At 37.2% G+C, this 26,554-nt stretch overlaps 1 protein-coding gene across 1 annotated transcript in view; it reads left to right on the top strand.

Moving 5' to 3' along the window:
- The window catches only part of UNC13C (unc-13 homolog C), a 385,689-nt gene that overhangs the window by 269,170 nt on the left and 89,965 nt on the right, over positions 1 to 26,554 (top strand). The window contains exons 15-18 of the mRNA XM_089906237.1: positions 10,727 to 10,853; positions 19,446 to 19,542; positions 20,195 to 20,338; positions 25,899 to 25,976. Of these exons, the coding sequence (XP_089762363.1) occupies positions 10,727 to 10,853; positions 19,446 to 19,542; positions 20,195 to 20,338; positions 25,899 to 25,976 (446 nt within the window). The remainder of the gene's footprint in view (positions 1 to 10,726; positions 10,854 to 19,445; positions 19,543 to 20,194; positions 20,339 to 25,898; positions 25,977 to 26,554) is intronic.

Here is a 26,554-nt window from a genome sequence, read left to right as displayed (position 1 = left end):
TCTCAGAAGGTTGTGCTTTTCTAAGAATTTGTCCATTTTTTCCAGGTTGTCCTTTTTATTGGCATATGGTTGCTTGTAGTAATCTCTCATGATTGTTTGCATTTCTGAAGTGTCAGTTGTTACTTCGCCTTTTTCATTTCTAATTCTATTTATGAGTCTTCTCCATTTTTTTCTTGATGAGTCTAGCAAATGGTTTATCCATTTTGTTTATCATCTCAAAGAACCAGCTTTTAGTTTTATTGATCTTTGCTATTGTTTCCTTTATTTCTTTTTCATTTATTTCTCCTCTTATCTTTGTGATTTCTTTCCTTATGCTAACTTTGGGGTTTTTCTGTTCTTCTTTCTCTACTTGCTTTAGGTGTAAGATTAGGTTGTTTTTTTGAGATGTTTCTTGAGGTAGGATTGTATTGCTCTAAACTTCTCTCTTAGAACTGCTTTTGCTACATCCCATAGGCTTTCAGTCTTTGTATTTTCATTGTCATTTGTTTCTAGGTATTTTTTGATTTCCTCTTTGATTTCTTCAGTGATCTCTTTGTTATTAAGTAGTGTATTGTTTAGCCTCCATGTGTTTGTATTTTTTACAGATTATTTTCCTGTAATTGCTATCTCTTCTCATAGCACTGTGGTCTGAAAAGATACTTGATACCATTTCAATTTTCTTAAATTTACCAAGGCTTGATTTGTGACCCAAGATATGATCTGTCCAGGAGAATGTTCCATGAGCACTTGAGAAGTGTGTTTTGTTGTTTTTTTTGTTTTTTGTTTTGGTTTTGTTTTTTTGGGCTACATTGGGTCTTCATTGCTGCCTGTAGGCTTTCTCTTATTGCAGCTACTGGGGGCTACTCTTCATTGCGATGCACAGGCTTCTTACTGTGGTGCCTTCTCTTATTGCAGAGCACCGACTTCAGGCATGCAGGCTTTAGTAGTTGTGGCCCATGGGCTCAGTGGTTGTGGCATGCTGGCTCTAGAGTGCAGGCTCAGTAGTTGTGGTGCACAGGTTTAGTTGCTCTACGGCATGTGGGATCTTCCTGGACCGGGGCTCGCACCCGGGTCCCCTGCATTGGCAGGCGGATTCTTAACCACTTCGCCACCAGGGAAGCCCGTATTCTGTTGTTTTTGGATGGAATGTCCTATAAATATCAATTAAGTCCATCTTGTTTAATGTATCATTTAACGCTTGTGTTTCCTTATTTATTTTCATTTTGCATGATCTGTCCATTGGTGAAAGTGGGGTGTTAAAGTCCCCTACTATGATTGTGTTACTGTCAGTTTCCCCTTTTATGGCTGTTAGAATTTGCCTTATGTATTGAGGTGCTCCTATGTTAGGTGCATAGATATTTACAATTGTTATATCTTCTTCATGGATTGATCCCTTGATCATTATGTAGTGTCCTTCTTTGTCTCTTGTAATAGTCTTTATTTTAAGGTCTATTTTGTCTGATATGAGAATTGCTACTCCAGCTTTCTTTTGATTTCCATTTGCATGGAATATCTTTTTCCACCCCCTCACTTTCATTCTGTATGTGTCTCTAGGTCTGAAGTGTGTGTCTTTAGACTGGATATATATGGGTCTTGTTTTTGTATCCATTCAGCAAGTCTGTGTCTTTGGGTTTTAGCATTTAATCCATTTACATGTAAGGTAATTATCAATATGTATGTTCCTATTTCCATTTCCTTAATTGTTTTAGGTTTGTTATTGTAGGTCATTTCCTTCTCTTGTATTTCCTGCCTAGAGAAGTTTCTTTAGCTTTGTTGTAAAGCTGGTTTGGTGGTGCTCAATTGTCTTAGCTTTTGCATGTCTGTAAAGGTTTTAATTTCTCCTTCGAATCTGAATGAGATCCTTGCTGGGTAGAGCAATCTTGGTTGTAGGTTTCCCTTTCATCACTTTAAGTATGTCCTGCCACTCCCTTCTGGCTTGCAGAGTTTCTGCTGAAAGGTCAGCTGTTAACCTTATGGAGATTCCCTTGTATGTTGTTTGTTGTTTTTCCCTTGCTGCTTTTAATATTTTTTCTTTCTACATAATTTTTGATAGTTTGTTTAATATGTATCTTGGTGTGTTTCTCCTTGCATTTATCCTGTATGGGACTCTCTGCACTTCCTCGACTTGATTGACTATTTCCTTTCCCATATTAGGGAAGTTTTCAACTATAATCTCTTCAAATATTTTCTCAGTCCCTTTCTTTATCTCTTCTTCCTCTGGGACCCCTATAATTCTGATGTTCCTGCGTTTAACGTTGTCCCAGAAGTCTCTAAGACTGTCCTCAATTCTTATCATTCTTTTTTCTTTATTCTGCTGTGCAGTAGTTATTTCCTCTATTCTGTCTTTCAGGTCAGTTATCTGCTCTTCTGCCTGTTGTTATGCTATTGATTCCTTCTAGAGAATTTTTCGTTTCATTTATTGTGTTGTTTATCTTTTTTTGTTTGCTCTTTAGTTCTCCTAGGTCCTTGTTAAACGTTTCTTGAATTTCCTCCATTCTATTTCCAAGATTTGGATCATGTTTACTATCATTATTCTGAATTCTTTTTCAGGTAGACTGCCTGTTTCCTCTTCATTTGTTAGGTCTGGTGAGTTTTTATCTTGCTCCTTCATCTGCTGTGTGTTTCTCTGTCTTCTCATTTTGCTTAACTTACTGTGTTTGGGGTCTCCTTTTCACAGGCTGCAGGTTCATAGTTCCCGTTCTTCTTGGTGTCTGCCCCCAGTGCCTAAGCTTGTTTCAGTGGGTTGTGTAAGCTTCCCGATGGAGAGGACTGGTGCCTGTGTTCTGGTGAATGAAGCTGGATCTTGTCTTTCTGGTGGGCGGGTCTGTGCCCGGTGGTGTGTCTTGGGGTGTCTGTGGACTTATTATGATTTTAGGCAGCCTCTCTGCTAGTGGGTGGGGTTGTGTTCCTGTCTTTTTAGTTTTTCGGCATGGTGGACACCACTGTAGCCTGCTGGTTGTTAAGTGGAGGTGGGTCTTAGCGTTGAGATGGAGATCTCTGGGAGAGCTTTCACCATTTGATATTACATGGAGCCAGGATGTCTCTAGTGGACCAATGTCTTGAACTTGCTTCTTCCACCTCAGAGGCACGTGTCCTGACACCCACCCTGAACACCAAGACCCTGTCAGCCACTCAGCTCAGATGAAAAGGGAGAAAAAAAGAAATAAAAAAATAAAATAAAATAAATTTATTAAAATAAAAAATAATTATTAAAAAGTAATGAAAAACAAAACAAAGGAAGAAAGACAGAAGAGAGCAACCAAACTGAAAAACAAATCCACCAATGATAACAAGTGCTAAAAACTATACTAAAAAAAAAAAAACCTGACAGAAGCCTAAGCCAAATGGTAAAAGCAGAGCTATACAGACAAAATCACACAAAGAAGCATACACATACACAGTCACAAAGAGAAAAAGAAAAAAATATATATATATATACATATCTCATTGCTTCCAAAGTCCACCACCTCAATTTTGGGATTATTCGTTGTGTATTCAGGTATTCCAAGATGCAGGGTATATCAGGTTGATTTTGGAGATTTAATCCACTGCGCCTGAGGCTGCTGGGAGAAATTTCCCTTTCTCTTCTTTGTGCGCACTCTTCCTGGGGTTCTGCTTTGGATTTGGCCCCGCCTCTGTGTGTAGGTTGCCTGAGGGCGTCTGTACTTTGCTCAGACAGGACGGGGTTAAAGGAGCAGCTGATTAGGGGTCACTGGCTTGCTCAGGCCGGTGACAGTGTGGGGGGCGGGGAGAGGTATGGAATACGGAGAGAGACTGCCGTGGCAGAGGCTGGCGTGAAGTTGCAACAGCCTGAGGCATGCTGTCTCTTCCCCGCCCCCCCACCCGGGGAAGTTGTCCTTGGATCACGGGACCCTGGCAGTGGCAGGCTGCACAGGCTCCTGGGAGGGGAGGTGTGAAGAGTGACCTGTCCTTGCACACAGGCTTCTTGGTGGCTGCAGCAGCAGCATTAGCATCTCGTGTGCGTCTTTGGGGTCTGTGCTGATAGCCGCCGCTCACACCTGTCTCTGGAGCTCGTTTACGTGGTGCTCTGAATCCTCTCTCCTCATGCACCCTGAAACAATGGCCTCTTGCCTCTTAGGCAGGTCCACACTTTTTCCCGGACTCCCTCCCGGCTAGCTGTGGTGCACTAGCCCCTTCAGGCTGTGTTCAAGCAGCCAACCCCAGTGCTCTCCTTGGGGTCTGACCTCCAAAGAAGCCTGAGCCTCAGCTCCCAATCCCCACCTGCCCCGGCGGGTGAGTAGAGAAGCCTCTCGGGCTGGTGAGTGCTGGTCAGCACCGATCCCCTGTGCGGGAATCTCTCCGCTTTGCTCTCTGCACCCCTGTGGCTTTACTCTCCTCCATGGCTATGAAGCTTCCCCACCACCACCCACGTCTCCGCCTGTGAAGGGGCTTCTTAGTATGTGGAAACCTTTCCTCCTTCACGGCTCCCTCCCAGAGATGCAGGTCCCTTCCCTATTCTTTTGTCTCTGTTTTTTCTTTTTTCTTTTGCCCTACCCAGGTATGTGGGGAGTTTCTTGACTTTTAGGAGGTCTGAGGTCTTCTGCCAGCGTTCAGTAGGTGTTCTGTAGGAGTTGTTCCACATGTAGATGTATTTCTGATGTATTCGTCAGGCGGAAGGTGATCTCCACGTCTTACTCTTCCGCCATCTTGAAGGCCTTCCCCTCGAAAGCAATTCTTTAAGGAGAAAACTATTAGTAATTCTTATAAGGTTTGTTTTTTAGCAGAGGGGGGTACTAAAACCCTGATAATTTGAGTTATCATATCACATACATTCTTAGGAACTAGAAAAGATGGTCTCCAGACTAGACCAAAACAAGATTTCATCTTTTTAAAAGATAATCGGCCTCCTTCTTTTCTCCTTTCGTGTGTTTGTTCTCAGTAGAAGGGACGTGGTAGGTGGGGAAGAAGAGTTGGGGGGCCTACCTACAGTGTGGCTACAGAATATTAGACAAATAGAAGTGTTCATTTCCTGGAAATGTGGGGACATCAGGAATGAGGGGAATGTAGGAGGGCAGAGATCTTGCAGAGTCCAGGAGAGTGGGTTTGGGGAGGGCTGTAAGCTCTGAGCAGAGTGCCCAAATAGGGAAGAAGGTAAGACTGCTGCATTTATGGAGAAGTGAAGTGTAAATGGTTAAGCAAATAAACTGCAGGTCTTGTCTAGAAATCTGACTTGGGACTGCCCACAGCTGGCTTTTACCTACTCTCCAAAGTACAGAGGTGACTTCGTTGTAAGGGGCAGAGATTGGCAAACGTTTTCCTTTTATGACACAACATAGGGTTCACCCAAACTTGCTACCAGAACATGAATAGAAAGAGTAAAAATCCCAAAGCCTTAATTGGAACCATAGTTATAAAATTTTGCAAAGGAGACACACATATATTAAATAGCATTTCTTATATGAAGCTTTTTTTTATATAATACGTATCGTCTGGCTCAAATTCCTCTTTGTGCACTGAACCACTAACAGCAAATAATTTCTGTATTTAATTGTTCACCTAAACCGTAAAATTGGGCTAAAGTCATCTCCTCCAAGAGACCACATCCTCCTGTACATATCAAATCACGGCACTTGCCATGCTATATTAAATTCCCTGTTACATGTCACCCTTCTTCCCTAAGCTCTGTGCATATGTGTCCTTCATCTTTATCTCTCTAGTGCCTCCCATGTGACCTGGCACAAGCTACACACTCAGTAAACATTTTTGTTATTAGATGGAACTGGGTTACCCTTCCCTTCAGGATTCTGATAATGTGCAAAAACTCTTAGAAGAGGTAATACATTTCCAGGCTCTCACCTCTAACACTTGCAAAGACAAGAGCATAAATGGAGGTCCACATAGCATAGACCTAAATATTTATCATTTCTAAATCAAGCTAATATACTTTTAAATGAAATGTGTTCTATCGTCTTACCTCAAAAAGTCAACTTACTTTTGAGCTTCCCTGGTGGTGCAGTGGTTAAGAATCCGCCTGCCAATGCAGGGGACACGGGTTCGAGCCCTGGTCTGGGAAGATCCCACATGCCGCAGAGCAGCTAAACCTGTGCACCACAACTACTGAGCCTCCACTCTAGAACCCACGAGCCACAACTACTGATCCCACACGCCTAGAGCCCGTGTTCTGCAACAAGAGAAGCCACTACAATGAGAAGCCCACACACAGCAATGAAGAGTAGCCCCCACTAGCCACAACTAGAGAAAGCCCATACGCAGCAATGAAGACCCTATGCAGCCAAATATAAATTTTTTTTAAAAAAGAAAAAAAATAAACTTACCTTCATATTGATACAGTAAAAAAATTTGGACCAGTTATTTTTTAATATGCTGAAAGTTGGCAAAATATCAAAGATAACAATTGAATTATCAATATGCATATTTTGGTGTCCTAAGAGGCAATGTTTGTGTTTTCCAGTGAAGATACAAATAAGTCATAAATTATATTTTTCTTTCAGAAATGTATATTTTCACCTTTATTTCAGCAAAATGATTAATTATGCCATTATAATAAAATATTTCAAATATTTTGTGTTCTATTCACAGTGGCACCAAATAATACATTTCCCAAGTCACATGATGTCTGTTGTCTTTAATTTTTTCCTGTTTTAAAATATTTAAGCATATCTTTGAACTTTTAAAAATTTATTTTCAGCCTTTTTTTTCTTCTCTGAGGTTACATGTTTTCTATCCAATCTCAGTTTACATGCACTCTTTTTTTAAAATTGAGATATAGTTGATTTACAGTATTATATTAGTCTCAGGTGTACAACATAGTGATTCAAAACTTTTACAGATTATATTCCATTTATATTTTTTATAAAATATTGGCTATATTCCCTGTGCTATGTAATACATTCTGTGGCTTATTAATTTTATATATAGTAGTTTGTACTTCTTAATCCCCTACCCCTATCTTGCCCCTCCACCTTCCATCTTCCCACTGGTAACCACTAGTTTGCTCTTCCTTTGAGTCTGTTGCTTCTTTGTTGTATTCATTCATTTGTTTTATGTTTTAGATTTCACCTATAAGTGATAACATATGGTACTTATCTTTCTCCTTCAGACTTATTTCCCTAAGCGTAATATGTTCCAGGTCCACATTCTTGCAGATGGCAAGATTTCATTCTTTTTTATGGCTGAGTAATATTCCATTGTGTGTGTGTGTGTGTGTGTGTGTGTGTGTATACACATCTTCGTTATCCATTCATCTGTTGATGAGCACTTAGGTTGTTGGCATATCTTGACAATTGTAAATAATGCTGTTGTGAACACTGGTCTGCATGTATCTTTTCAAATTACTGTTTTCATTTTCTTTGAATATATACCCAGGAGTGGAATTGCCGGATCATATGGTAGTTCGATTTGTAGCTTTTTGAGGAAACTCCATTCTGTTTCCACAGTAGCTGCACCAATTTACATTACCACAAACAATGTACTAGGGTTCCCTTTACTCCACATCCTTGACAACATTTGTAATTTATAACCTTTTTGAACATAGACATTTTGACAGGTGTGAGGTGATACATCATCGTGGTTTTGATTTTCATTTATCTTATGATTAGTGATGTTGAGCATCTTTTCCTGTGCCTGTTGCCATCTCTGTCTTCTTTGGAAAATTGTCTATTCACGTCTTCTGCCCAGTTTTTTTAATTAATTTGTTTGGGGGTTTTTTGATGTTGAGTTGTATGAATTGTTTATATATTTTGGATATTAACCCCTTATCAGTCATACCATTTGCAAATATTTTCTCCCATTCAGTAGGTTTTAGCATTTTTGTTGATGGTTTCCTTTGCTGTGCAAAAGCTTTTAAGTTTAATCAGGTCTCATTTTTAAAGTTTTGCTTTTGTTTCCTTTGGCTGTGAGACAGATCCAAAAAAATTATTAGTATGATTTATGTCATAGAATGTTCTACCTATGTTTTCTTCTAGTTTTATGCTTTCCAGTCTTACATTTAGGTCTTTAATCCATTTTGAGTTTATTTTTATATATAGTGTGAGAAAATGTTCTAATTTCATTCTTTTACATGTAGCTCTCTAGTTTTCCCTTTACTGATCATTGTGGATATAGATGATTTTACTACTTTTGGTTTTTAACCTTCCTACTAGGTTTGTACATGGTTGATTTACCACCTTTACTGGATACTTGCCTTTACCAAGGAGATTTTTCTTTCTGTAATTTTCATGTTTTTTGTTGTGGCCTTTTCTTTTTCACTTATAGAAGGCCCTTTAACATTTCTTGTACAGCTGGTTCGGTGGTGCTGAACTCTTTTACCTTTTGCTTGCCTGTTAAACTTTTGACTTCTCCATCGAATCTAAATGAAAGCCTTGCCTGATAGAGTATCTTTGGTTGTAGGTTTTTCTCTTTCATCACTTTAGTTTCTGCTTAAAAGTCAGCTGATAGCCTTATGGGAGTTCCCTGGTTTCTTTTCCCTTACTGCTTTTAATATTCTCTCTTATATTAAATTTTTGCCATTTTAATTACAGTGTGTCTTGGGGTGGTCCTCTTTGGGTAGATCCTGTTTGGGACTCTCTGTGTTTCCTGCACTTTGAGGTCTGCTTCCTTTTCTAGGTTAGGGAAGTTTTCAGCTATTTTATCTTCACATATGTTCTCTGCCCCTTTCTCTCTCTTCTCCTTCTGGGACCTCTGTAATGTGAGTGTTAGAATATTTGATGTTATTCCAGAGATTTATTAAACTTTCCTCATTTCTTTTTATTCTTTTTTTCTTTTTTCTGTTCAGCTTTGGTGATTTCCACTGCTCTGTCTTCCAACTCACTGATCCGTTCCTCTGTATCATTTAACCTACTGTCGAGTCCTAGCAGTGAATTTTTCATTTAGTTATTGTATTCTTCATCTCTGTTAAACAATTTTAACTTCTGGATTAAAGACCTGAATGTAAGACTGGAAAGCATAAAACTAGAAGAAAACATAGGTAGAACATTCTATGACATAAATCATAGTAATAATGATAACATTTATGTACTAATAACTCTGTTCTTCCATTCTTCTCCTGAGTTCTTTGATCATCTTTACAATCATTACCTTGAACTCTTTCTCAGATAGACTGCCTATCTCCATTTCACTTAATTCTTTTTCTGGGGTTTTATCTTGTTCCTTTGTTTGGACCGTGTTTCTCTGTCACCTCATTTTGTCTAATTTTCTGTTTTTATTTCTATGTATCTGGTAGGTTGATTATGTTTCCTGACCTTGGAGAAGTGGCCTTTTGTAGGAGATGTCCTATGTGTCTCAGCAGCCCACTCCTCACTGGTCACCAGAGCTGTATGCTCTAGGGGTGCCCCTATGTGTGTGGATCCTTCTGTTGTGGAGGGTAGACTACTGGGGGCAGTCTGGTAGGCATGGCTGGCTCCCAGTCTGGTTGGTTGCCAGGCCCATCCTTGCACAGTGGCTGCCAGTCACCTAGTTCATAATTTTGTCTGGGAGTTTGGTCTATAGGTACTAGTATATTACTCTTGTTTCTGTGTATAGATGTATGTTTTTTCTGTGTCTCTGCCTCTTTCTTGGTTCTACAAATTGTCTTGAATTAATCATTGCTTAGATAATTTGAAAATGTTCGATTTGGGGTTGTGTTACCTCTTGTGTTTATTATTGGGATTTAAGTCCCTTTATAGTCAGGTTTGGAAAAGCAAGGATAACCTCAATTACCTTATAACAATCTAATTGCTTCAGTTAGTGTTTTCAGCCTGGAATATTAACTAAAGGGCGTTCCTATTATAAATTAAAGCCCTTAGCTTGAAGGAGATTCACAGACCTCAACCAGAACTTCTCAGAGGACATTTTCAACCTACATATAGTTAGGGATATTTGGGGTTTGGTTGTGCCTATACTTAGAGCCAGAATTGGCCAACATATTAATATTGAGCATAGATAAATGTGTTCAGTAACATTATTTTTGTCTCTATTCCCCAGTACTATATTACTATATGTTCAGATCAAAGTAACAGTGTTAAGCTATACTTTTTGAGCAAGAGAGAGGAAAAAAGTCGCATATTAGAAAATCCTGCTTTATGGGAAAAGAATCTAAAAGTGGAGATATATATACATGATTCATTTTGCTGTACACCTGAAGCTAACACAACCTTGTAAATCAACTATACTCCAATAAAAATTTTAAAAAAAGAAAATCCTGCTAAATAAATGTCAAAAAAAGGTCACAGCGTACAAAATAATTTTTGCTGAACTTAAAAGGTGAAGAAGAAATCAGCTGGCTTAGAAGTTAAATATAGTTCTTCTCCTTAATTCTCTAAGTATTAAATATCCAGGCCAAAAATGTGATCTACTCATTCCCATTTCCAGTATTAATCAGGGATTATGCCTCCTAGTTTGATTCATGTTTTATTCATGCTTACAAGTTTTCATTCTTTCTGGCACTTTGCATCATGCTAAAAGTAGTCAAAATGTGAAAGCTTGCAGATAAATAGAAAAATGCTGATACATTATCACTCTTTAACTCACCAGAATTCTCACCTTTTTCAGGAAGGCACATTAGACCATTCAAGTCATTTCTCATTACTGCCTGAGCTATTCTACATAGGACCTAACGGATGATTTTTTCATTTTGTAAACTTTCAGGTCTGTCTTTAGCAATTCAATTTGCTTTAACCTCAGATACGTTATTTTCTTCCTTTTTGAAATACGAATAATAAAAGTAGATTGGAGCACAGCATTGTTGGCAAACCAAACTTTATTAAATATTTGATTTTATCTGTTACAGAACATGAAAAGCAGCGGTTATGCAAGAGTACCGATTATATGAATTTGCATTTCAAAGTGAAATGGTTTTATATTGAATATGTGCGAGAACTTCCTGCCTTCAAGGATGCCGTTCCTGAATATTCCTTGTAAGTAGTGATTTTCACCCCCCAAGTTTATTCTCAATTCATAGTCCTGTAAAACTAAACCCGAATTATGCAGCCCTAAAATCTCTTCACATAATCTTCATTTGAATGCTGACATTTCTGTCATAAAATTAACATTAAATAATTTGCATACCTTTGGGAACCATATTTAATTGAATTGTGTTGCATTTTTCAAGTATGACTTACTTGGATATTCAACTCAGAGAAAGAAATACGTAATACATAATACACAATGGCTCACATGATGAAATTATTTCTTGTAAAAGTGCTTGAACTCAAATTTTGTTGGGAAAATGAGGGGTGCTTGTGTATTGATCTATGTAATCCAAATTACTCTTTATTTCAAACCTAAAAATGTCTTAGATATTTATATTTCTAAAATACAAGTCATTATTAAACAGGTAACATTTTCAGAAACATGAATCTATCAGATACAATTGTAATCACAGATTTATAATACTCTGCATTTTATATTTGTCAGAATTCTGTTTTATTCTGTCGAGGGAGGGCTTCCAAATTCTAGGCACTGTGCCAAGTGTTGTAGGACAACAGTGAATAAAATAAAGGCCTCACCTTGAAAGGAGCTTATACTCAAGGAGATAGTGTAAGAACAAAAATCCTGCTAAAGCAAGGCAAATTGAAATAATTACTAATTCAAGTAATATGAGCAAAGTGCAATGGGGTCTCACAGAAGAGAGATATTACCCCATTTCAATGACTCTACACAGTATTTATGGATGGGATAGCATTTGATACAGACTTTGAAATGTTTGGGCTATGGCAAGAAAATGAAAGGAAAGTTATGAGCATAATTATGGAGGAAGGAATACATGGGCTATGGTCCATGGGAAGTAGTTTCATTTCAGTGGAGTACAGGGTATCTTTACAAAATTAGTAGAAAGTAATGTAGGAAACGTGGTTTTGAACTAGATTATATAAATACTGTGAAGCTTTTACCACTTTCATTAGGCATTGTGGGGTTGGAAAAGGTATTTGCTGCAGTTTCTCTCCAGTCCTCTCCATCTACACGCATTTACCAATTTGCCATATAAGTCACGGTGGTCAAATAGAGAACAGTAACCCAGAGTTTATAGTGATCTCCCTGGGCTAGAGAAACAAACATTGGTGTTCAAGGCTCTGAAGGCTGCTTTGTCTTGTGGGACCAACATCCCAGAATAACGGGAACTACAGAGAAGTAAGTATAGCATGCTGCATGCAGTTTCTTCTTGAGGTATTCTCTGATTCTTAATCTGCCCGTGTGTGGAGGGTGAGGCAGAAATAAACAAGTAGAAAGCAGGCACTAAGAGATTAAAAACCAAGCAGAGACTTCAGTAGTCTCACAATGCTAGGGAGATAAAAATTAGAAAGCAAGGCTTCCTAAGAAAGAAGAAGCATTATAAACATCCCAGGTTTTCAGGTGAGATCCCTGAAGGACCCTGTCCTAAAAATAAGGGCAAACTGGAAATAGCCCAGTCTAAAACCCAGTCTTTTCTAGATTGTGGTGATCTCCCTACATTCTGTCTACAAGAAGAAATTCAGATCCACTTTGGAGGAAATGATCACCCAAAGGTTTCACAATTTTTCATAGACAATGCACAATATTTAACAAAAGATTAAAGACTGCCAGGCAACAGGACCAAATGACTAGAATCCAAGAGAAAAAGAGAAATTAGTCTTATCAGACATAGAGTTTGATGTGTACTTCAAGTTATGGGAGAATTTCAACAGAAAAATGGAACCTATAAGAAGAATAAAATGGACATTGTAGAACTGAAATAGGATGAAATTAGGAATGTGATAGATGGACCTAATGGCAGAATATACATAGCAGAAGAGGGCTTAAAATAACTGGAACATATTTTTGAAGAACATATTCATATAAAAACATAGAAAAAAGTACAAAATATAGAAAAAATAGAACAGGGATATATGGGACAAATTATAAAAAGGTCTAATGTACAAAGACCTGAGTTCCAGAAAAGGAGAAGAGAGAAACAGTACTAGAGCAGTGTGTGAAGAGTTACTAGATGTGGATTTTGCAAAACTGATGAAAAACATGAAGCCACATTCAAGAATTTCTGTAAATCCTAAGAAGGGTAAATGCAAGGAAAACTACCTGTAGGTACATCATAGAAAACTGCTTAAAATCAAAAAGAAGAAGAAATCTTTAAATGTACTGGGTCAAGAAAGGGAAGACACTTTACCTTCAAAAGGGCTGCAATAAAACAGTTGGCTGATTATTCAGTAGAAGTTACTGAAACCTGAATACAATGCAATGATATCTTTTAAGTGCTGAAAGAAAACAACTATTTAGAATTCTACAAGTGTCAAACGTAGCCTTCAAAAATAAAGGAAAATAAAAACATTTATGTAACTGAGAAGTTGACAGAACTTATTTCCAGCAGACTCTCACCAAAAATATACTCTAAGCCTTCAGACAAGGAAAATGACTCAAGATTAAAATACAGTAATATAGTAAAGAATTACAATCATTAAAGAAGGTGAACAAATGTGTACATTTAAAACACATTAAAAACATAAAAATTAAAAAATAAATAAACACATTAACTATATAAAATTTTTAAAATCTGTAGAATAAAATATACATAGGATTAGGACTACCCTGGTGATGCAGTGGTTAAGAATCCACCTGCCAATACAGGCGACACAGGTTCAATCCCTGGTCTAGGAAGATCCTATATGCTGTGCAGCAACTAAGCCTGTGTGCCACAACTACTGAGCCTGTGCTCTAGAGCCCATGAGCCACTACTGAAGCCCGTGCGCCTAGAGCCTGTGCTCTGCAACAAGAGAAGCCACTGCAATGAGAAGCCCATGCACCACAATGAAGAGTAGCCCCCACTCACCACCTCTAGAGAAAGCCCGTGCACAGCAATGAAGACCCAATGCAGCCAAAAATAAATAATAAGCAAATAAATTTAAAATAGAAGACAGCAATAGTATGAAAAGGTAGAAGAGTGATACACTGAGTAAATACAAGATCCTTGACTTTTTTGAAAAGTGTAAAATACTCATTTTAAAAAGCTTTGAATATATCGTGGATGAGTATTATAATTTATAGTGTAACCCCTTAAGGTATAATATAATACTATGCATCAATAAGATAATGGGGAAGGGGAGGAGGATAAAACAACATTACATAAAAGTCAAGAAACGAGAATGAAAAGAAGGAAGAGCAAGTAGGAAACTGAGGGTGAGGGAAGCAAGATGATAGATTTAAAATTTAATGTATCAGAAAATTAAGTGTAATCATTAAATGCAAATAGATTAATACTCTAGCCAACAAGTATTGTCCTACTAGATAAAATAGCAAAACCCAAAATATCTTGCTTACAATTTATTCACCTAAAACATGAGTCTAGAAATGTTAAGTGAAAGGATGAAAAAATAATTGAAAGGAAAATTACACAGCTATCCTGATATTAGACAAAGTAGATTTTAAGATAAGAAATACTTTGAGAGAGAGAAAATTTTCATGATGATTAAAGGAGCAATTCAACAAAAAGATGGGAAAGATATCTAATGGAAAGATATCCCATGCTCTTGGATTGGAAGAATTAATATTGTTAAATGGCCATACTACCCAAAGCAACCTACAGATTTAATTTGATCTCTATCAAATTACCCATGACATTTTTCACAAAACTAATGATTACCCTAAAATTTACATGGAACCATGAAGGACCCGCGAATTGCCAAAGCAATCCTGAGGAAAAAGAACAAAGCTGGAGGCATAACCCTCCTAGACTTCGGACAATACTACAAAGCTGCAGCAATCAAAACATCGTGGTATTGGCACAAAAACAGACATATGGATCAATGGAACAGAATAGAGAGCCCAGAAATAAACCCACACATCTACGCTCAATTAATCTTTGACAAAGGAGGCAAGAATATACAATGGAGAAAAGACAGTCTCTTCAGGAAGTGATGTTGGGAAAGCTGGACAGCTACATGTAAATCAATGAAGTTAGAACACTCCCTCACACCATACAAAAAAAAAACTCAAAATGGCTTAAAGACTTAAACATAAAACATGACACCATAAAACTCCTAGAGGAGAACATAGGCAGAACATTCTCTGATATAAATCATAGCAACATTTTCTTAGGTCAGTCTCCCAAGGCGATAGAAATAAAAGCAAAAATAAACAAATGGGACCTACTCAAACTTATAAGCTTTTGCACAGCAAATGAAGCCATCAACAAAATTTAAAGACAGCCTATGGGATGGAAGAAAATATTTGCAAATGATGTGACCAACAAGGGATTAAATTCCAAAATATAAAAACAGTTCATACAACTCAATAAAAAAAACCAAACCACCTAATCAAAAAATGGGCAGAACAAATAAATAAATATCATTTTTCTTTTTGTTCAAACTTTAAAAATAAATAGGCAGAAGACCTAAATAGACAGTTCCCCAAAGAAGACATACAGATGGCCAACAGGCACATGAAAAGATGCTCATCATCGCTAATTATTAGAGAAATGCAAACCAAAATGACAAAGAGGTACCACCTCACACTGGTCAGAATGGCCACCGTCAAAAAGTCTACAAATAACAAATGCTGGAGAGGGTGTGGAGAAAAGGGAACCCTCCTTCACTGTTGGTGGTAATGTAAATTGGTGCAGCCACTATGGAAAACAATATGGGGATTCCTTAAAAAACTAAAAATAGAGTTGCCATATGATCCAGCAATCCCACTCCTGGGCATATATCTGGAGAAAACTCTAACTTGAAAAGATACATGCACCCCAAAGTTCATAGCAACACTATTTACAATAGACAAGTCATAGAAGCAGCCTAAATGTCCATTGATAGATGAATGGATAAAGAAAATGTGGTACATATATACAGTGGAATACTACTCAGCCATAAAAAGAATGAAATATTGCCATTTGCAGCAACATGGATAGACCTAGAGGTTATCATACTAAGTGAAGTAAATCAGACAGAGAAAGAAAAATATCATATGATGTCACTTATATGTAGACTCTAAAATATGATACAAATGAACTTATTTACAAAACAAACACTCATAGACACAAAGCAAACTTATGGTTACCAAAGGGGAAGGGGGAGGGAAGGATAAATTAGGAGTCTGGGATTAGTAGATACAAACTACTATGTATAAAATAGATAAACAACAAGGTCCTACTGTGTAGCACAGGGAACTATATTCAATACCCTGTAACAAACCATAATGGAAAAGAATATGAAATAGAGTATATATATATATATATATATATATATACGAAACCATAACATACATAACTGACTCACTTTGCTATACACTAGGAACTAACACAGCACTGTAGATCAACTATACTTCAATTAAAATATTTCAAAAATAAAATTTAAAAAGATTTCATTTCTAAATTTGTATGTATCAAATGACATGTCAGCAAAATATATAAAGCAAAACTTGTCAGAAGTAAAATGAAAAATCAAATCTACAATTTGGAGATTATACATCTTTCAGAAACTGATTGAAGAATCAGACAAAAAATGTCATTAAGAAAAAAGACATTTCAACAACATGATATCTGTCCATCTATTTCTGGTCACCCAGAGTTTCCACAAATTTTCATAGATATTGTTTACACACATACACACACACACACACACACACACACACACTACCTATCTACAGTTATAACCAGCAATGAAAAAATACACATTGTTATCAGATGTACATGGTGCATTTACCAAAATAGACTATCTGATAGACCAAAAAGCAAGTATAATGAATTTTAAGAGATTGAAGCATATACTGTATGTTCTTGGACCACTGTGGAATTAAGCCAAAAATCAGCTCCAAGAAGATAACTAGAAAGTCACCAGATAGGGAAATTAAGCAGATACTCTAGATGATTCATAAGTCAAAAAACAAATCACAGTGTAGATTACACGATATTTTTAACTAAGTGATAAAATATGGCATGTCAAGACTTGCGGATTACAGCTAAAACAGTAAACAGAGGAAGATTTATAGCTCTAGTTCTATAAAGAGAAAGGAAAAAAGGCTATAAAATCAGTAATATAAGTTATCAGAAGAAATGTTTAAACGCCAGTCAAGTCAAGAGAAAGTAGAAAAAGAAAATAAACAACATGACCTGGAATAAAAATAAAGTAGAAAATTTAAGGAGAAATTAAAAAGCCAAGTGTGTTTTTGAGAAGACTATAAAAATCAAAAAAACCTTAGTAAGGCCAGTGAAAAAAGATATGTCACAAATTACCATTTTCAGGAAAAGATGTCACTAAAGGTGCTATAAAGATAAAAAATTATTAAGAGTATTTATGGTAGCACATTTAAAAGTTAGACAAAATGTACAAATTCCTTTAAAAAGAAAACTTATCAAGCTAGCATAGGAAAAAAGATTAAATCTGAGCAGGTCTATAACTATTTTAAAATTTGAATCCTTAAATAAAAATCATGTCACAATTAAAACTCCAGGCCCAGATGGCTCCAAATGGAATTCTTCCAACTGTTTAAGAAAGAATATCAGCAATGTTACACAAACTGTTCCAGAGAAGGCAGGAATACTTCTCAAATCCTTTTTGAGGTCAACATATCCTCACTACTAAAACCTATTGAGAACATGACAAGTAAGAATATTTACAGGCCAATTTGTCTCTGACCATAGTTTAAAAAAATAAATGAAATATTAGCCAATAGAATTCAGTGGTCTATGAAAACAGTAATAGAACATGACCATGGGGAATTTATTCCTGGAATATGAGATTAGTTAAACATTTTAAAAGCAAGGAATGTAAATCACCACATTTAAATTATGAAGGAGAAAATCGCTACAATCATTACACTAAATATATAACAATTATTAGATAAAATAGAACATTAATTTATTATAAAAATCTTTTATCAAGTGAGGAATAGAAGGGAACTCTTTTAATCTAATAAAAGACCCACCCTTCAAAAAAAAAACTGTACAAACATTCTCATGGATCAAATTTTGAAAACTTCCCCCGGGATCGAGAGTGACTGATTGTATATGTGTATAACTGAATCACTTTGCTGTACAGTAGAAATTAACACAACATTGTAAATCAACTATACTTCAGTAAAACAAATTTTTTAAAAAAGAACGAGACCAATAGCTGATAACACCACTTTTATTTAACATTGTGCTAGAAGTCCCAGGCAGTACAAGACAAGAAAGAGAAAAGTATAATGGTTGTAAAAGCATATAATGATGCTATCCATATGTGTATATGACATATTTATACACCTAGAGAATTCAAAAGAAAGTATAGGAAAACTAATAGAATCTAAAAAGTGATTGTAGTAAGTTCATTGAATTTCTATGTGACAGCCACAGTTAGAAAATTACATATAAACAATACCGTTTGAATGGCATTAAAACCGTGGTAAACACATGGGATGAAAGGTGTGCGTGCCCTCTACTGAGGCAACTATAAAATATTACTGAGAGGATTACTTAAGATGAACTAAATAAAAATATACAATATTCCTAAAAAGATGCATTATTGTAAAGGAGGTAGTTCTCCCCACATTGACATACAGATTCAAAGCAATCCCATAAGGAGTCCCGCAGCTATTTTTGTGTAGATTGACAAGTTCATTCAAAAATATGTAATACATAGAAATGCAAAGGGCTAAGACTAGCCATAGCAATCTTGAAGAGGAAGTAAAAAAGTTGGAGAACTGCACTCAGTCATCAAGACTTATTCAAAAGTTAATTCTTAATTGTATGGTGTGGTGCATGACAAATAGACCAATGAAACAAAATAGTCCAGAAACAAATCCACACATTGCTGTTACCTGATTTGCATCAAAGATGCCAACTCAAAGGAGTGGGGGAAAGGATGACCTTCTAAATAAATGGTGCTAGACAACTGTATATCCATACAGAGTAAAGAACTTTGAAACTTAGACCATTCAAAAAACCCACCTACTGGTGGATTGCAGATCACTAAAAGGTGAGCACCCAGAATCAGTTACAGGAGATGAGTCCATGTAGATGAAAGCCAGATGGTAAAGCCCTAAGAAATGAGAGAATGGCACAGTGGGGGACATAGCACACAAGATCTACATTTTACAGGATTTTGAATTGTAAAGGGAATTGTAGAGTGGGAATTGGGAACTAAGCATATTTGAGGCAGCATCGGAAGGGCCAAGAGAAAGGTAGAGATTGAAGGTGAAAGAGAAAAGGATATATATATATATATATATATATATATATATATATATATACACATACATGTATATGGTACACTGCACAGCATGCAGGACCTTAGTTCCCCGATCAGGGATTGAACCCATGAACCTGTACCCCATGTAGTGGAAGCTTACTTGGACTCCTAACCGCTGGACTGCCAAGGAATTTTGAGAAGGGGATATGTTTGAGAAGTGAAACTAAAGGTCTTCAAGGTAGCAGAACTAGAAAAAGAGAATGAAAAGAGATTTTGGGTCCTGAATTACTCTCCGATAAGAAAAGAGCAGTATTCACCGTTAATCATGTGCAAATGGCATCTTTTATAGTATGCAGTACTATCGATTTTTTTTTTCAGGTGGTTTGAACCTTTTGTCATGCAGTGGCTAGATGAAAATGAAGACGTGTCAATGGAGTTCCTTAATGGAGCCCTGGGAAGAGACAAAAAAGATGGAGTGAGTTTAAATGACTTTCAGATTGCTTATTGTCAAGATTCATTTACACTGCTCACTTTTAAGCTAATGGGAATTTTTAGGCTTATTGCTATTAATTAAGTTTAATTTTAATCCTCTCATTACCAAAATATAATTAAAACACAATTTTAAATGCTGATAAGAACCCTAGGGAATTGCTTTTAAAAAAAAATCGATCACCCTTTTGCCCCAAGATTCTTTACTCCTTGAATTGGTCTGAATCTACAAGTTCAGTGGGCTTATACAAAGCTCCCCTGTTGTTCTGGAACCCTTCCAGGATTCCAAGATTAGGAACAGACACCCTCCCAATCCCTCTGGAGCAAATCAAATGTCTTGAGCCACAATCGGCTTGCTAAACCATCCTAATGCCTGTGAGGAATGAGAAATTGAAAGAACCAGTCCCTCAATTCAGTAATGGAGAAACCAATTAATAGCAACCTGCCCCATGATATTAGTTTTACTACACTTTCCAGAAAAGGAGATGGATGATTTTAAAATGAGCAAGCATTTTATTACTGGGAAATGAAAGTACATGATATAGGAGATTGAGCTGTTTTTGTGAAATAATGAAGATTCCTTCCACAGCCCCTCTAAAGTACGCTTATGAGGATGGTTTCACCTTCTCTCCCCTCAGTTCCAGCAGACATCTGATCACGCACTGTTTTCTTCCTCTGTGGTTGATGTCTTTGCTCAGCTTAATCAGAGCTTTGAGATTATTAAGAAACTGGAATGCCCCAATCCTGAAGCATTATCTCACTTAATGAGAAGATTTGCAAAGGTAGGTTAAATGGAATGAATCCTTTCTTCGCTGGGACTATGGCATGTTGTTATTTTCCTGCACAGAATTTGAAAAATGCTGTTGTTTTGTAGCATTAGTCTTGTCTGACTACTACCCCAATTTAATTTTCTAATTCCAGTAAAAATAGGCTGTTTCAGGTTTGTCATCTAACTCTCTTTTTACCCTTCCTGTTTCCTAAGTACGGATTTATCATCTTAAAAAATCTATTATTCACATGAATGACTCAGTCATTTGTAATTGATGAGACTACCATAGGTGGCCAAATTAATTTCTATTTCAGCTTTGTAGCTGAAAATAAATCTTGGAATTTCATATTCAAACCGCAGGTATTTTTTTTTAATCAGTAGTACGATAAAAAGTATTTGAACTTGGAGTAATGAAAACTGAGTTCTAACTTCAAATCAGCCAATAACTGTAGTGTGAGTCTGAGCAGTTCCCTTGATTTTTTTTTTTTAACATCTTTATTGGAGTATAATTGCTTTACAATGGTGTGTTAGTTTCTGCTGTATAACAAAGTGAATTAGCTATACGTATACATATATCCCCATATCCTCTCCCTCTTAGGTCTCCCTCCCACCCTCCCTATCCCACCCCTCGAGGTGGTCACAAGCAAGGTCACAAAGTCCCTTGATTTTTATGAGTTTAATTTTCTTAGTTGGCAAATTGATTTTCAGCAACCAGATTCCTCTGAAGACCTCTTCCTCCTCTTACTGTCTAAGAAGGCTTGCAGAGTACTTACTATTTTGCAAAAGTTTCTGGGGAAGTATAAGAAATAAAAAATGCTGTCTCTGGCCCTTCAAATCTTTATATATATATATTATATATAATAATCAAGACCACATGACATGAACTAATTGGGAGATGGCATGAAGAGGGCCACAGTTCAATCTCAAGCACAGTAGAGTGCACAGTAAGTTGAGCGGAAGGAAAACTAATGAGAGCTGAAATACAGTTTCCCTGGGAAAACAGGGCTCATTCAGCCTAAAAAGGTGAAGTTAGAAAAGTGTTGTAAGCCACGGGAATAGCAGGAACAAAGGGAAAGGAAAAGCTGAGCGTGACGTGAAGAGCAGGGAGAAACAATCCTCTGGCAAAAAAGCAAAAAAAAAGGAAAAGAAAAGGAAAAAAAAAAAAATCTGTTCTGGGAGAAGTAGTGGGGAATGTTAGGAGGGTGAGGATGGGTCCAGATCTTGAAGAGCTCTGCTTCCCAGGCTGAGAAGTTTATACTTAATCTTCTGAACGGTTTAAGAAACAGTGAATATTTGGAGATTTTGAATCACGGTAGTGATATGACAAATGTAGGGACGTAGGGCAATGACCTACACACCCCTGTGCCTGACGGCCCTAAGGATAAGCCTGGCTTCATGGGTTGGATGATGGCAGAGGTTTCAGCTGGCTGTTTATTTGACAAGGGCTTACTCTTTGCCTCACTTGCACAATTTACTAGCCACTTTAAGAGATGTAGTCATGAATAAGCACAGTCTGACCTCAAAAAACCTATAATGACATGGCCAAACCTATAAACAACTATGAAAAAGTCAAATGCTATAATCAGGGTATCTCAGGGGTTGAAAAAGTCCTAGTGTATATCTATATCTCTCTATCTTCTATATAGATATATATAGAGAGAGATATATATATAGATAGATCATGTTAAAAAATAGAGACATGCCAAAACTCAGTGAAATTGTATAATATTTAAGACGTATTAATTTGCTAGGGCTGCCATAAATAAAATACCACAGAATGGTGGCCTAAACAGTAAAAATTAATTTTCTCACAGTTCTGGAAACTATAAATCCAAGATCAAGGTGTCAGCAGGTTTGTTGTCTTCTGAGGGCTCTCAGGGCTTCTTGCAGATGACTGTCTTCTTACTGTGTCCTCACACAGTCTTTCCTCTGTGTACCTGCAACCCTGGTGTTTCTACGTGTGTCTAAATTTTCTCTTCTTATAAAGACACCAGTCATATTGGATTAGGGCTCACACTAATGGCCTTGTTTTAACTAACTCACTTTTTGAAAGGCCCTGTCTCCAAATACAGTCATATTCTGAGATATTAGGAGTTAGGGTTTCAACATATAAATTTTGAGGGACAAAATTCAGCCCCTAAAGGATGTATACATTTAACATTCCACTGCTTTCAACCACAGACACCAACACAAGAGTAGATTACTTCATTTGCGTTATCACAAAAAGCCTAAATTTGAGATCCTTTATGAATGGGAGGCTTGAGCCTGACCCTGTCATTGGCTCTGGCTCTTAGAAAGCTTTAAGCCTGGTACACTGACAGGTGGATTAGGAAAGGGCTTCTTGTAGGAGGCAGCATCTTTATTAACTGTAGTTGGATAGTTTTGCTGAGGTAACAAGGAAACCAAGAAACTGCATGATTTAACACAACAAAGATTTACTCCCTGCTCACCCAACATCAGATACTGGTTGGGCAACCCTATGGGGGAGCCTTTGTCAAAAATGAACAAAGCCAGGGCTTCCCTGGTGGCGCAGTGGTTGAGAGTGCGCCTGCCGATGCAGGGGACACGGGTTCATGCCCCGGTCCAGGAGGATCCCACATGCCGCGGAGCAGCTGGGCCCGTGAGCCATGGCCGCGGAGCCTGCGCATCTGGAGCCTGTGCTCCGCAACGGGAGAGGCCACAGCAGTGAGAGGCCCGCGTACCGCAAAAAAAATAAAAATAGAAATAAAAATAAAATAAACAAAGCCAGATACTAATTAAAGTTGTAAGGACAGATTTTAATTAGCAGTAAATGAGTGCAATGGGGAAGAGTCCAGACTGAACGAGAGTCAATTTTGATTTGTACAGACGTCACTGGCTGTTTTAGAGGCAGAGTGTAGGAACAGAGAAGACACAAGCAGGGGCTCTCTCTGTCTTTCTCTCTATACTGTCCCCACTGCTGAAGCCCAACAGTCCACCAAAAAGAAAATCATGACCTAAGTTCACACACTCAGAAATCCTACCTTCCAGGCCTTCCTAGTACCCCTTCCATCAACTGGTTCTCTCTGAAGAGTCATCTCCACCCTGCTGTGCATTAGGTAGGACAATGGTTCTCAGACTTCAGCTTGCACCACTACCACCTGGAGGCTTGTTAAAACATAAATTGCTGGGACTCAACCCCAGAATTGCTGCCTCAGTAGACCTGGGACTGGATCAGGGAATTTAGATTTCCGACAAGTTCCCGGGTGATGGTTATGATACTGTTGGAGACATGCCTGAAGTAGACATGTCTTAACTAACTACAGATGACCCTTGAACAACGTGGGTTTGAACTGTGGGGGTCCACAGTTTTTAAATAGTGAATACTACAGTCCAACATGATCTGTGGTTGGTTGAATTCGGAGATATGGAAGAACTACAGATATGGAAGGCTGACTATAAGTTATAGGTAGATTTTCCACTGTGTGGAAGGTCAGCGCCCCTAACCCCCTGGTTGTTTAAGGTTCAACTCTACTCACTAGTATTAATTAAAGAACTAATATATAGTCGTGATTTTACTTTGTTGAATGAATTAGAATGAAATCGAGGTTGCCCCTGAATTGTACATGAACACTTCCATTCAGGTGTACTTTGTATACTCACAAAGAAATGGATGTTGTTATAGCCAGTGTACTCACAAATCTTATGGGCACAAGGCCTTAAACTACATCCCACATGGCTGAGCCCTTTTCCTTAAGTGCAACCTATCCAGACTTGCTAACCACTGGCATTTGTAGGCTAGTGGATGCGAGATCGTGGGATCAGTTTCCTCCCAGCAGGAATTCAAGGGACTAGGTTTTTCCTATGAAGTAGAGGCAAGAATTAGACCACGGGAAGACCTTAAGAATAATCAGAAATGGATGTCTGGATCCCCCTGCCCAAACTAAATCTTGAACAAGTGATAGTCTGAGTTGCAACAAACTCCTGAAGTCAGGCTTCTGTTGGTTTTTGTTCTTGCCATATAGTGAAATGATTCCTGCAGTTTACACTATCATAAGAACCTGTAAATTGAGAGTAGTATTCATATGTGTGAGTAAATCAGCACTCATTAGGGAAGTCCCAAAGTAATTTTCAACATTACATCTAAAATAAGTTTTGGACAGGTGCATTTGGAAGATACTTCAGTCTGATCCACCACCTGTTTTCCTAGATTTATTGGTCTGCTGCTTGATAAGATGTTATATTTTCCAAAGTCAGTCTTCCATTTAAATTGATGCATATTATCACTTTACCTTGTACTTCCACAAACTATGGATTTTCTGTTATCCCTAATTTCAGGTTTCAGGTTTTCATTGTGATTTTTAAAGTCTATAAGACGAGTTCATAGTCACATTCGGTGAATTCGGCTTTGTAAATTAAACATCTCTCCTTTAGTTTAACTCCTTGGACTGTCTCCCCAAGTTGATTTTGAGCCGCAAAGAAAATTCAGACGAATAGGTTATACAAAAAATAAAATCTTTTTTGTCTTTGCTTTTCTATGGAAAGAGATGGTCTGTATCTACTGCTCTTGTTGCTTTCTCTCTTCTAAGAAAATCATGTCCACATTGGACTTATGATAATTCAAGCTCTGTAAGTAACAGCAGTAGGGTGCAAACTCATCAATATCTCTTTAAGTAGTTGAAATAAAATGTAACAAAGTTTGTTCATTTTCCCTTATTTTGCATAATTAATGGGAGCGGAGGGCATCCTTAGGCTCAGAGAGAGTTATTAGATGGAGAGGGAAAATTTAGAATTAAGATGAAAAAGACAGAAAGAGGGGAAGGATTAGGCAATATTTTTTAGCAAATATTGCACCAGTAAATAACTTACTAATTAAAGGTAAATGTATTGAGATAGTGTGATGCAACAAAAGCTGAAGTTTAGGCCTTAAGAGGTGGTGTTTATTATTAGTAAGGCTCCTTATCATAGAAAATTACTGAAAATATTCATTGCTAAGTGACATATATGGGAATGTTCTGACCCCCCTCTCATAATGAGGTATTTAGGAACAATGCAGAAAGTTGAAAAAATAACCATCACAAGGAATTTTGTCATAGGGGTGCGTGTGTGTGTGTGTGGGGTGGGGGGGCAGAGGGGGAGAGGATGGGAACTAGAAACCATGAGGGATGATGAAAGCATGAAGTGTCATTCATTCAGGAAAAGAAAAATCATTAGGGGGCATTAGGTAATAAGTATCCAAGCATAGAGGAGGTTACCCCCAAACAGTATACCTTCTGAGTATTAGATAAGTTAGAAATAAAGAATTTTGTGATGGAGCTGGTTATATTAAAATGGAATGGATGCATGTGGAATATCTTCCAAATGTACTCGGAAATATTACAAATTGTCATCTAAATATAATAGTTTAATTGAGATCCTTCTTTTGGCAAGGGTATAGATTTAATCACTACTTATGGCCATTGTTCAACTGAAAATTACATTAGAAAAGTTTTCCCAGTTAACATAACCTGGATTGTGTGTGTGTGTGTGTGTGTGTAGATAGATACATATATCTGTATATACATACATATTGGTCTTTACTTACCTGGATACATTTCACAATGTTTCTTTCCTAGACCATCAATAAAGTTCTGCTTCAGTATGCTGCAATTGTATCAAGTGATTTCAGTTCATACTGTGATAAGGAAAATGTGGTAAGTAAAAATGTCTCTACTTTCAAGTATTCCTCAGTTGAGAACCACTTCTTCAAACTAATAAGTAAGCAAAGGAAGTTGTTTTCTTTCTGTTCTCATACAGGATGATAGAAAATAGGGATCTCAAGAAATTGTTTGAAAATTTCCTAGTAGTCCTGAACTGGTACAAAATAGAATCCAAAGGAAGGTTGAGAGCATCTCAATGCCAGCCAGCTTGTGGTTTTCCATGATGATAAGGAATAAGGCTCATATAAACAGCTGAAAACCGTCATCATTGTAAACACTGGAGCTGGGACCTAGGAGTTAAAAAGTTGTTTATTGTTAATACCAACTAGTGTAGTTTTGGCACCAATACCAAAATGATTATAATTTAGCCTTTCAGTTTTCAAATAAATTGAAAAGGATGGTTAATGTAAGGCATGATGCTAACTTATACTCTGAATTATTAACTTAGCCTTCTATTTTTTGGATGATTGAGAAAACATTGATAAAATCTAAGCCAGTATTGCAGCTTAATAAAAGGAATAAAGAGTAGTAAGATAAACTAATTTAGAATATAATCAGTGTTATTTTATGGT

This window comes from Delphinapterus leucas, chromosome 2 (genome assembly GCF_059928025.1).
Source record: "Delphinapterus leucas isolate spDelLeu-1000000601 "Yukka" chromosome 2, BTC_Dleu_Yukka2, whole genome shotgun sequence".
NCBI lineage: Eukaryota > Metazoa > Chordata > Mammalia > Artiodactyla > Monodontidae > Delphinapterus > Delphinapterus leucas.
Note: the sequence above shows the minus strand (reverse complement) of the source record. Positions and strands in the feature narration are given on the sequence as shown.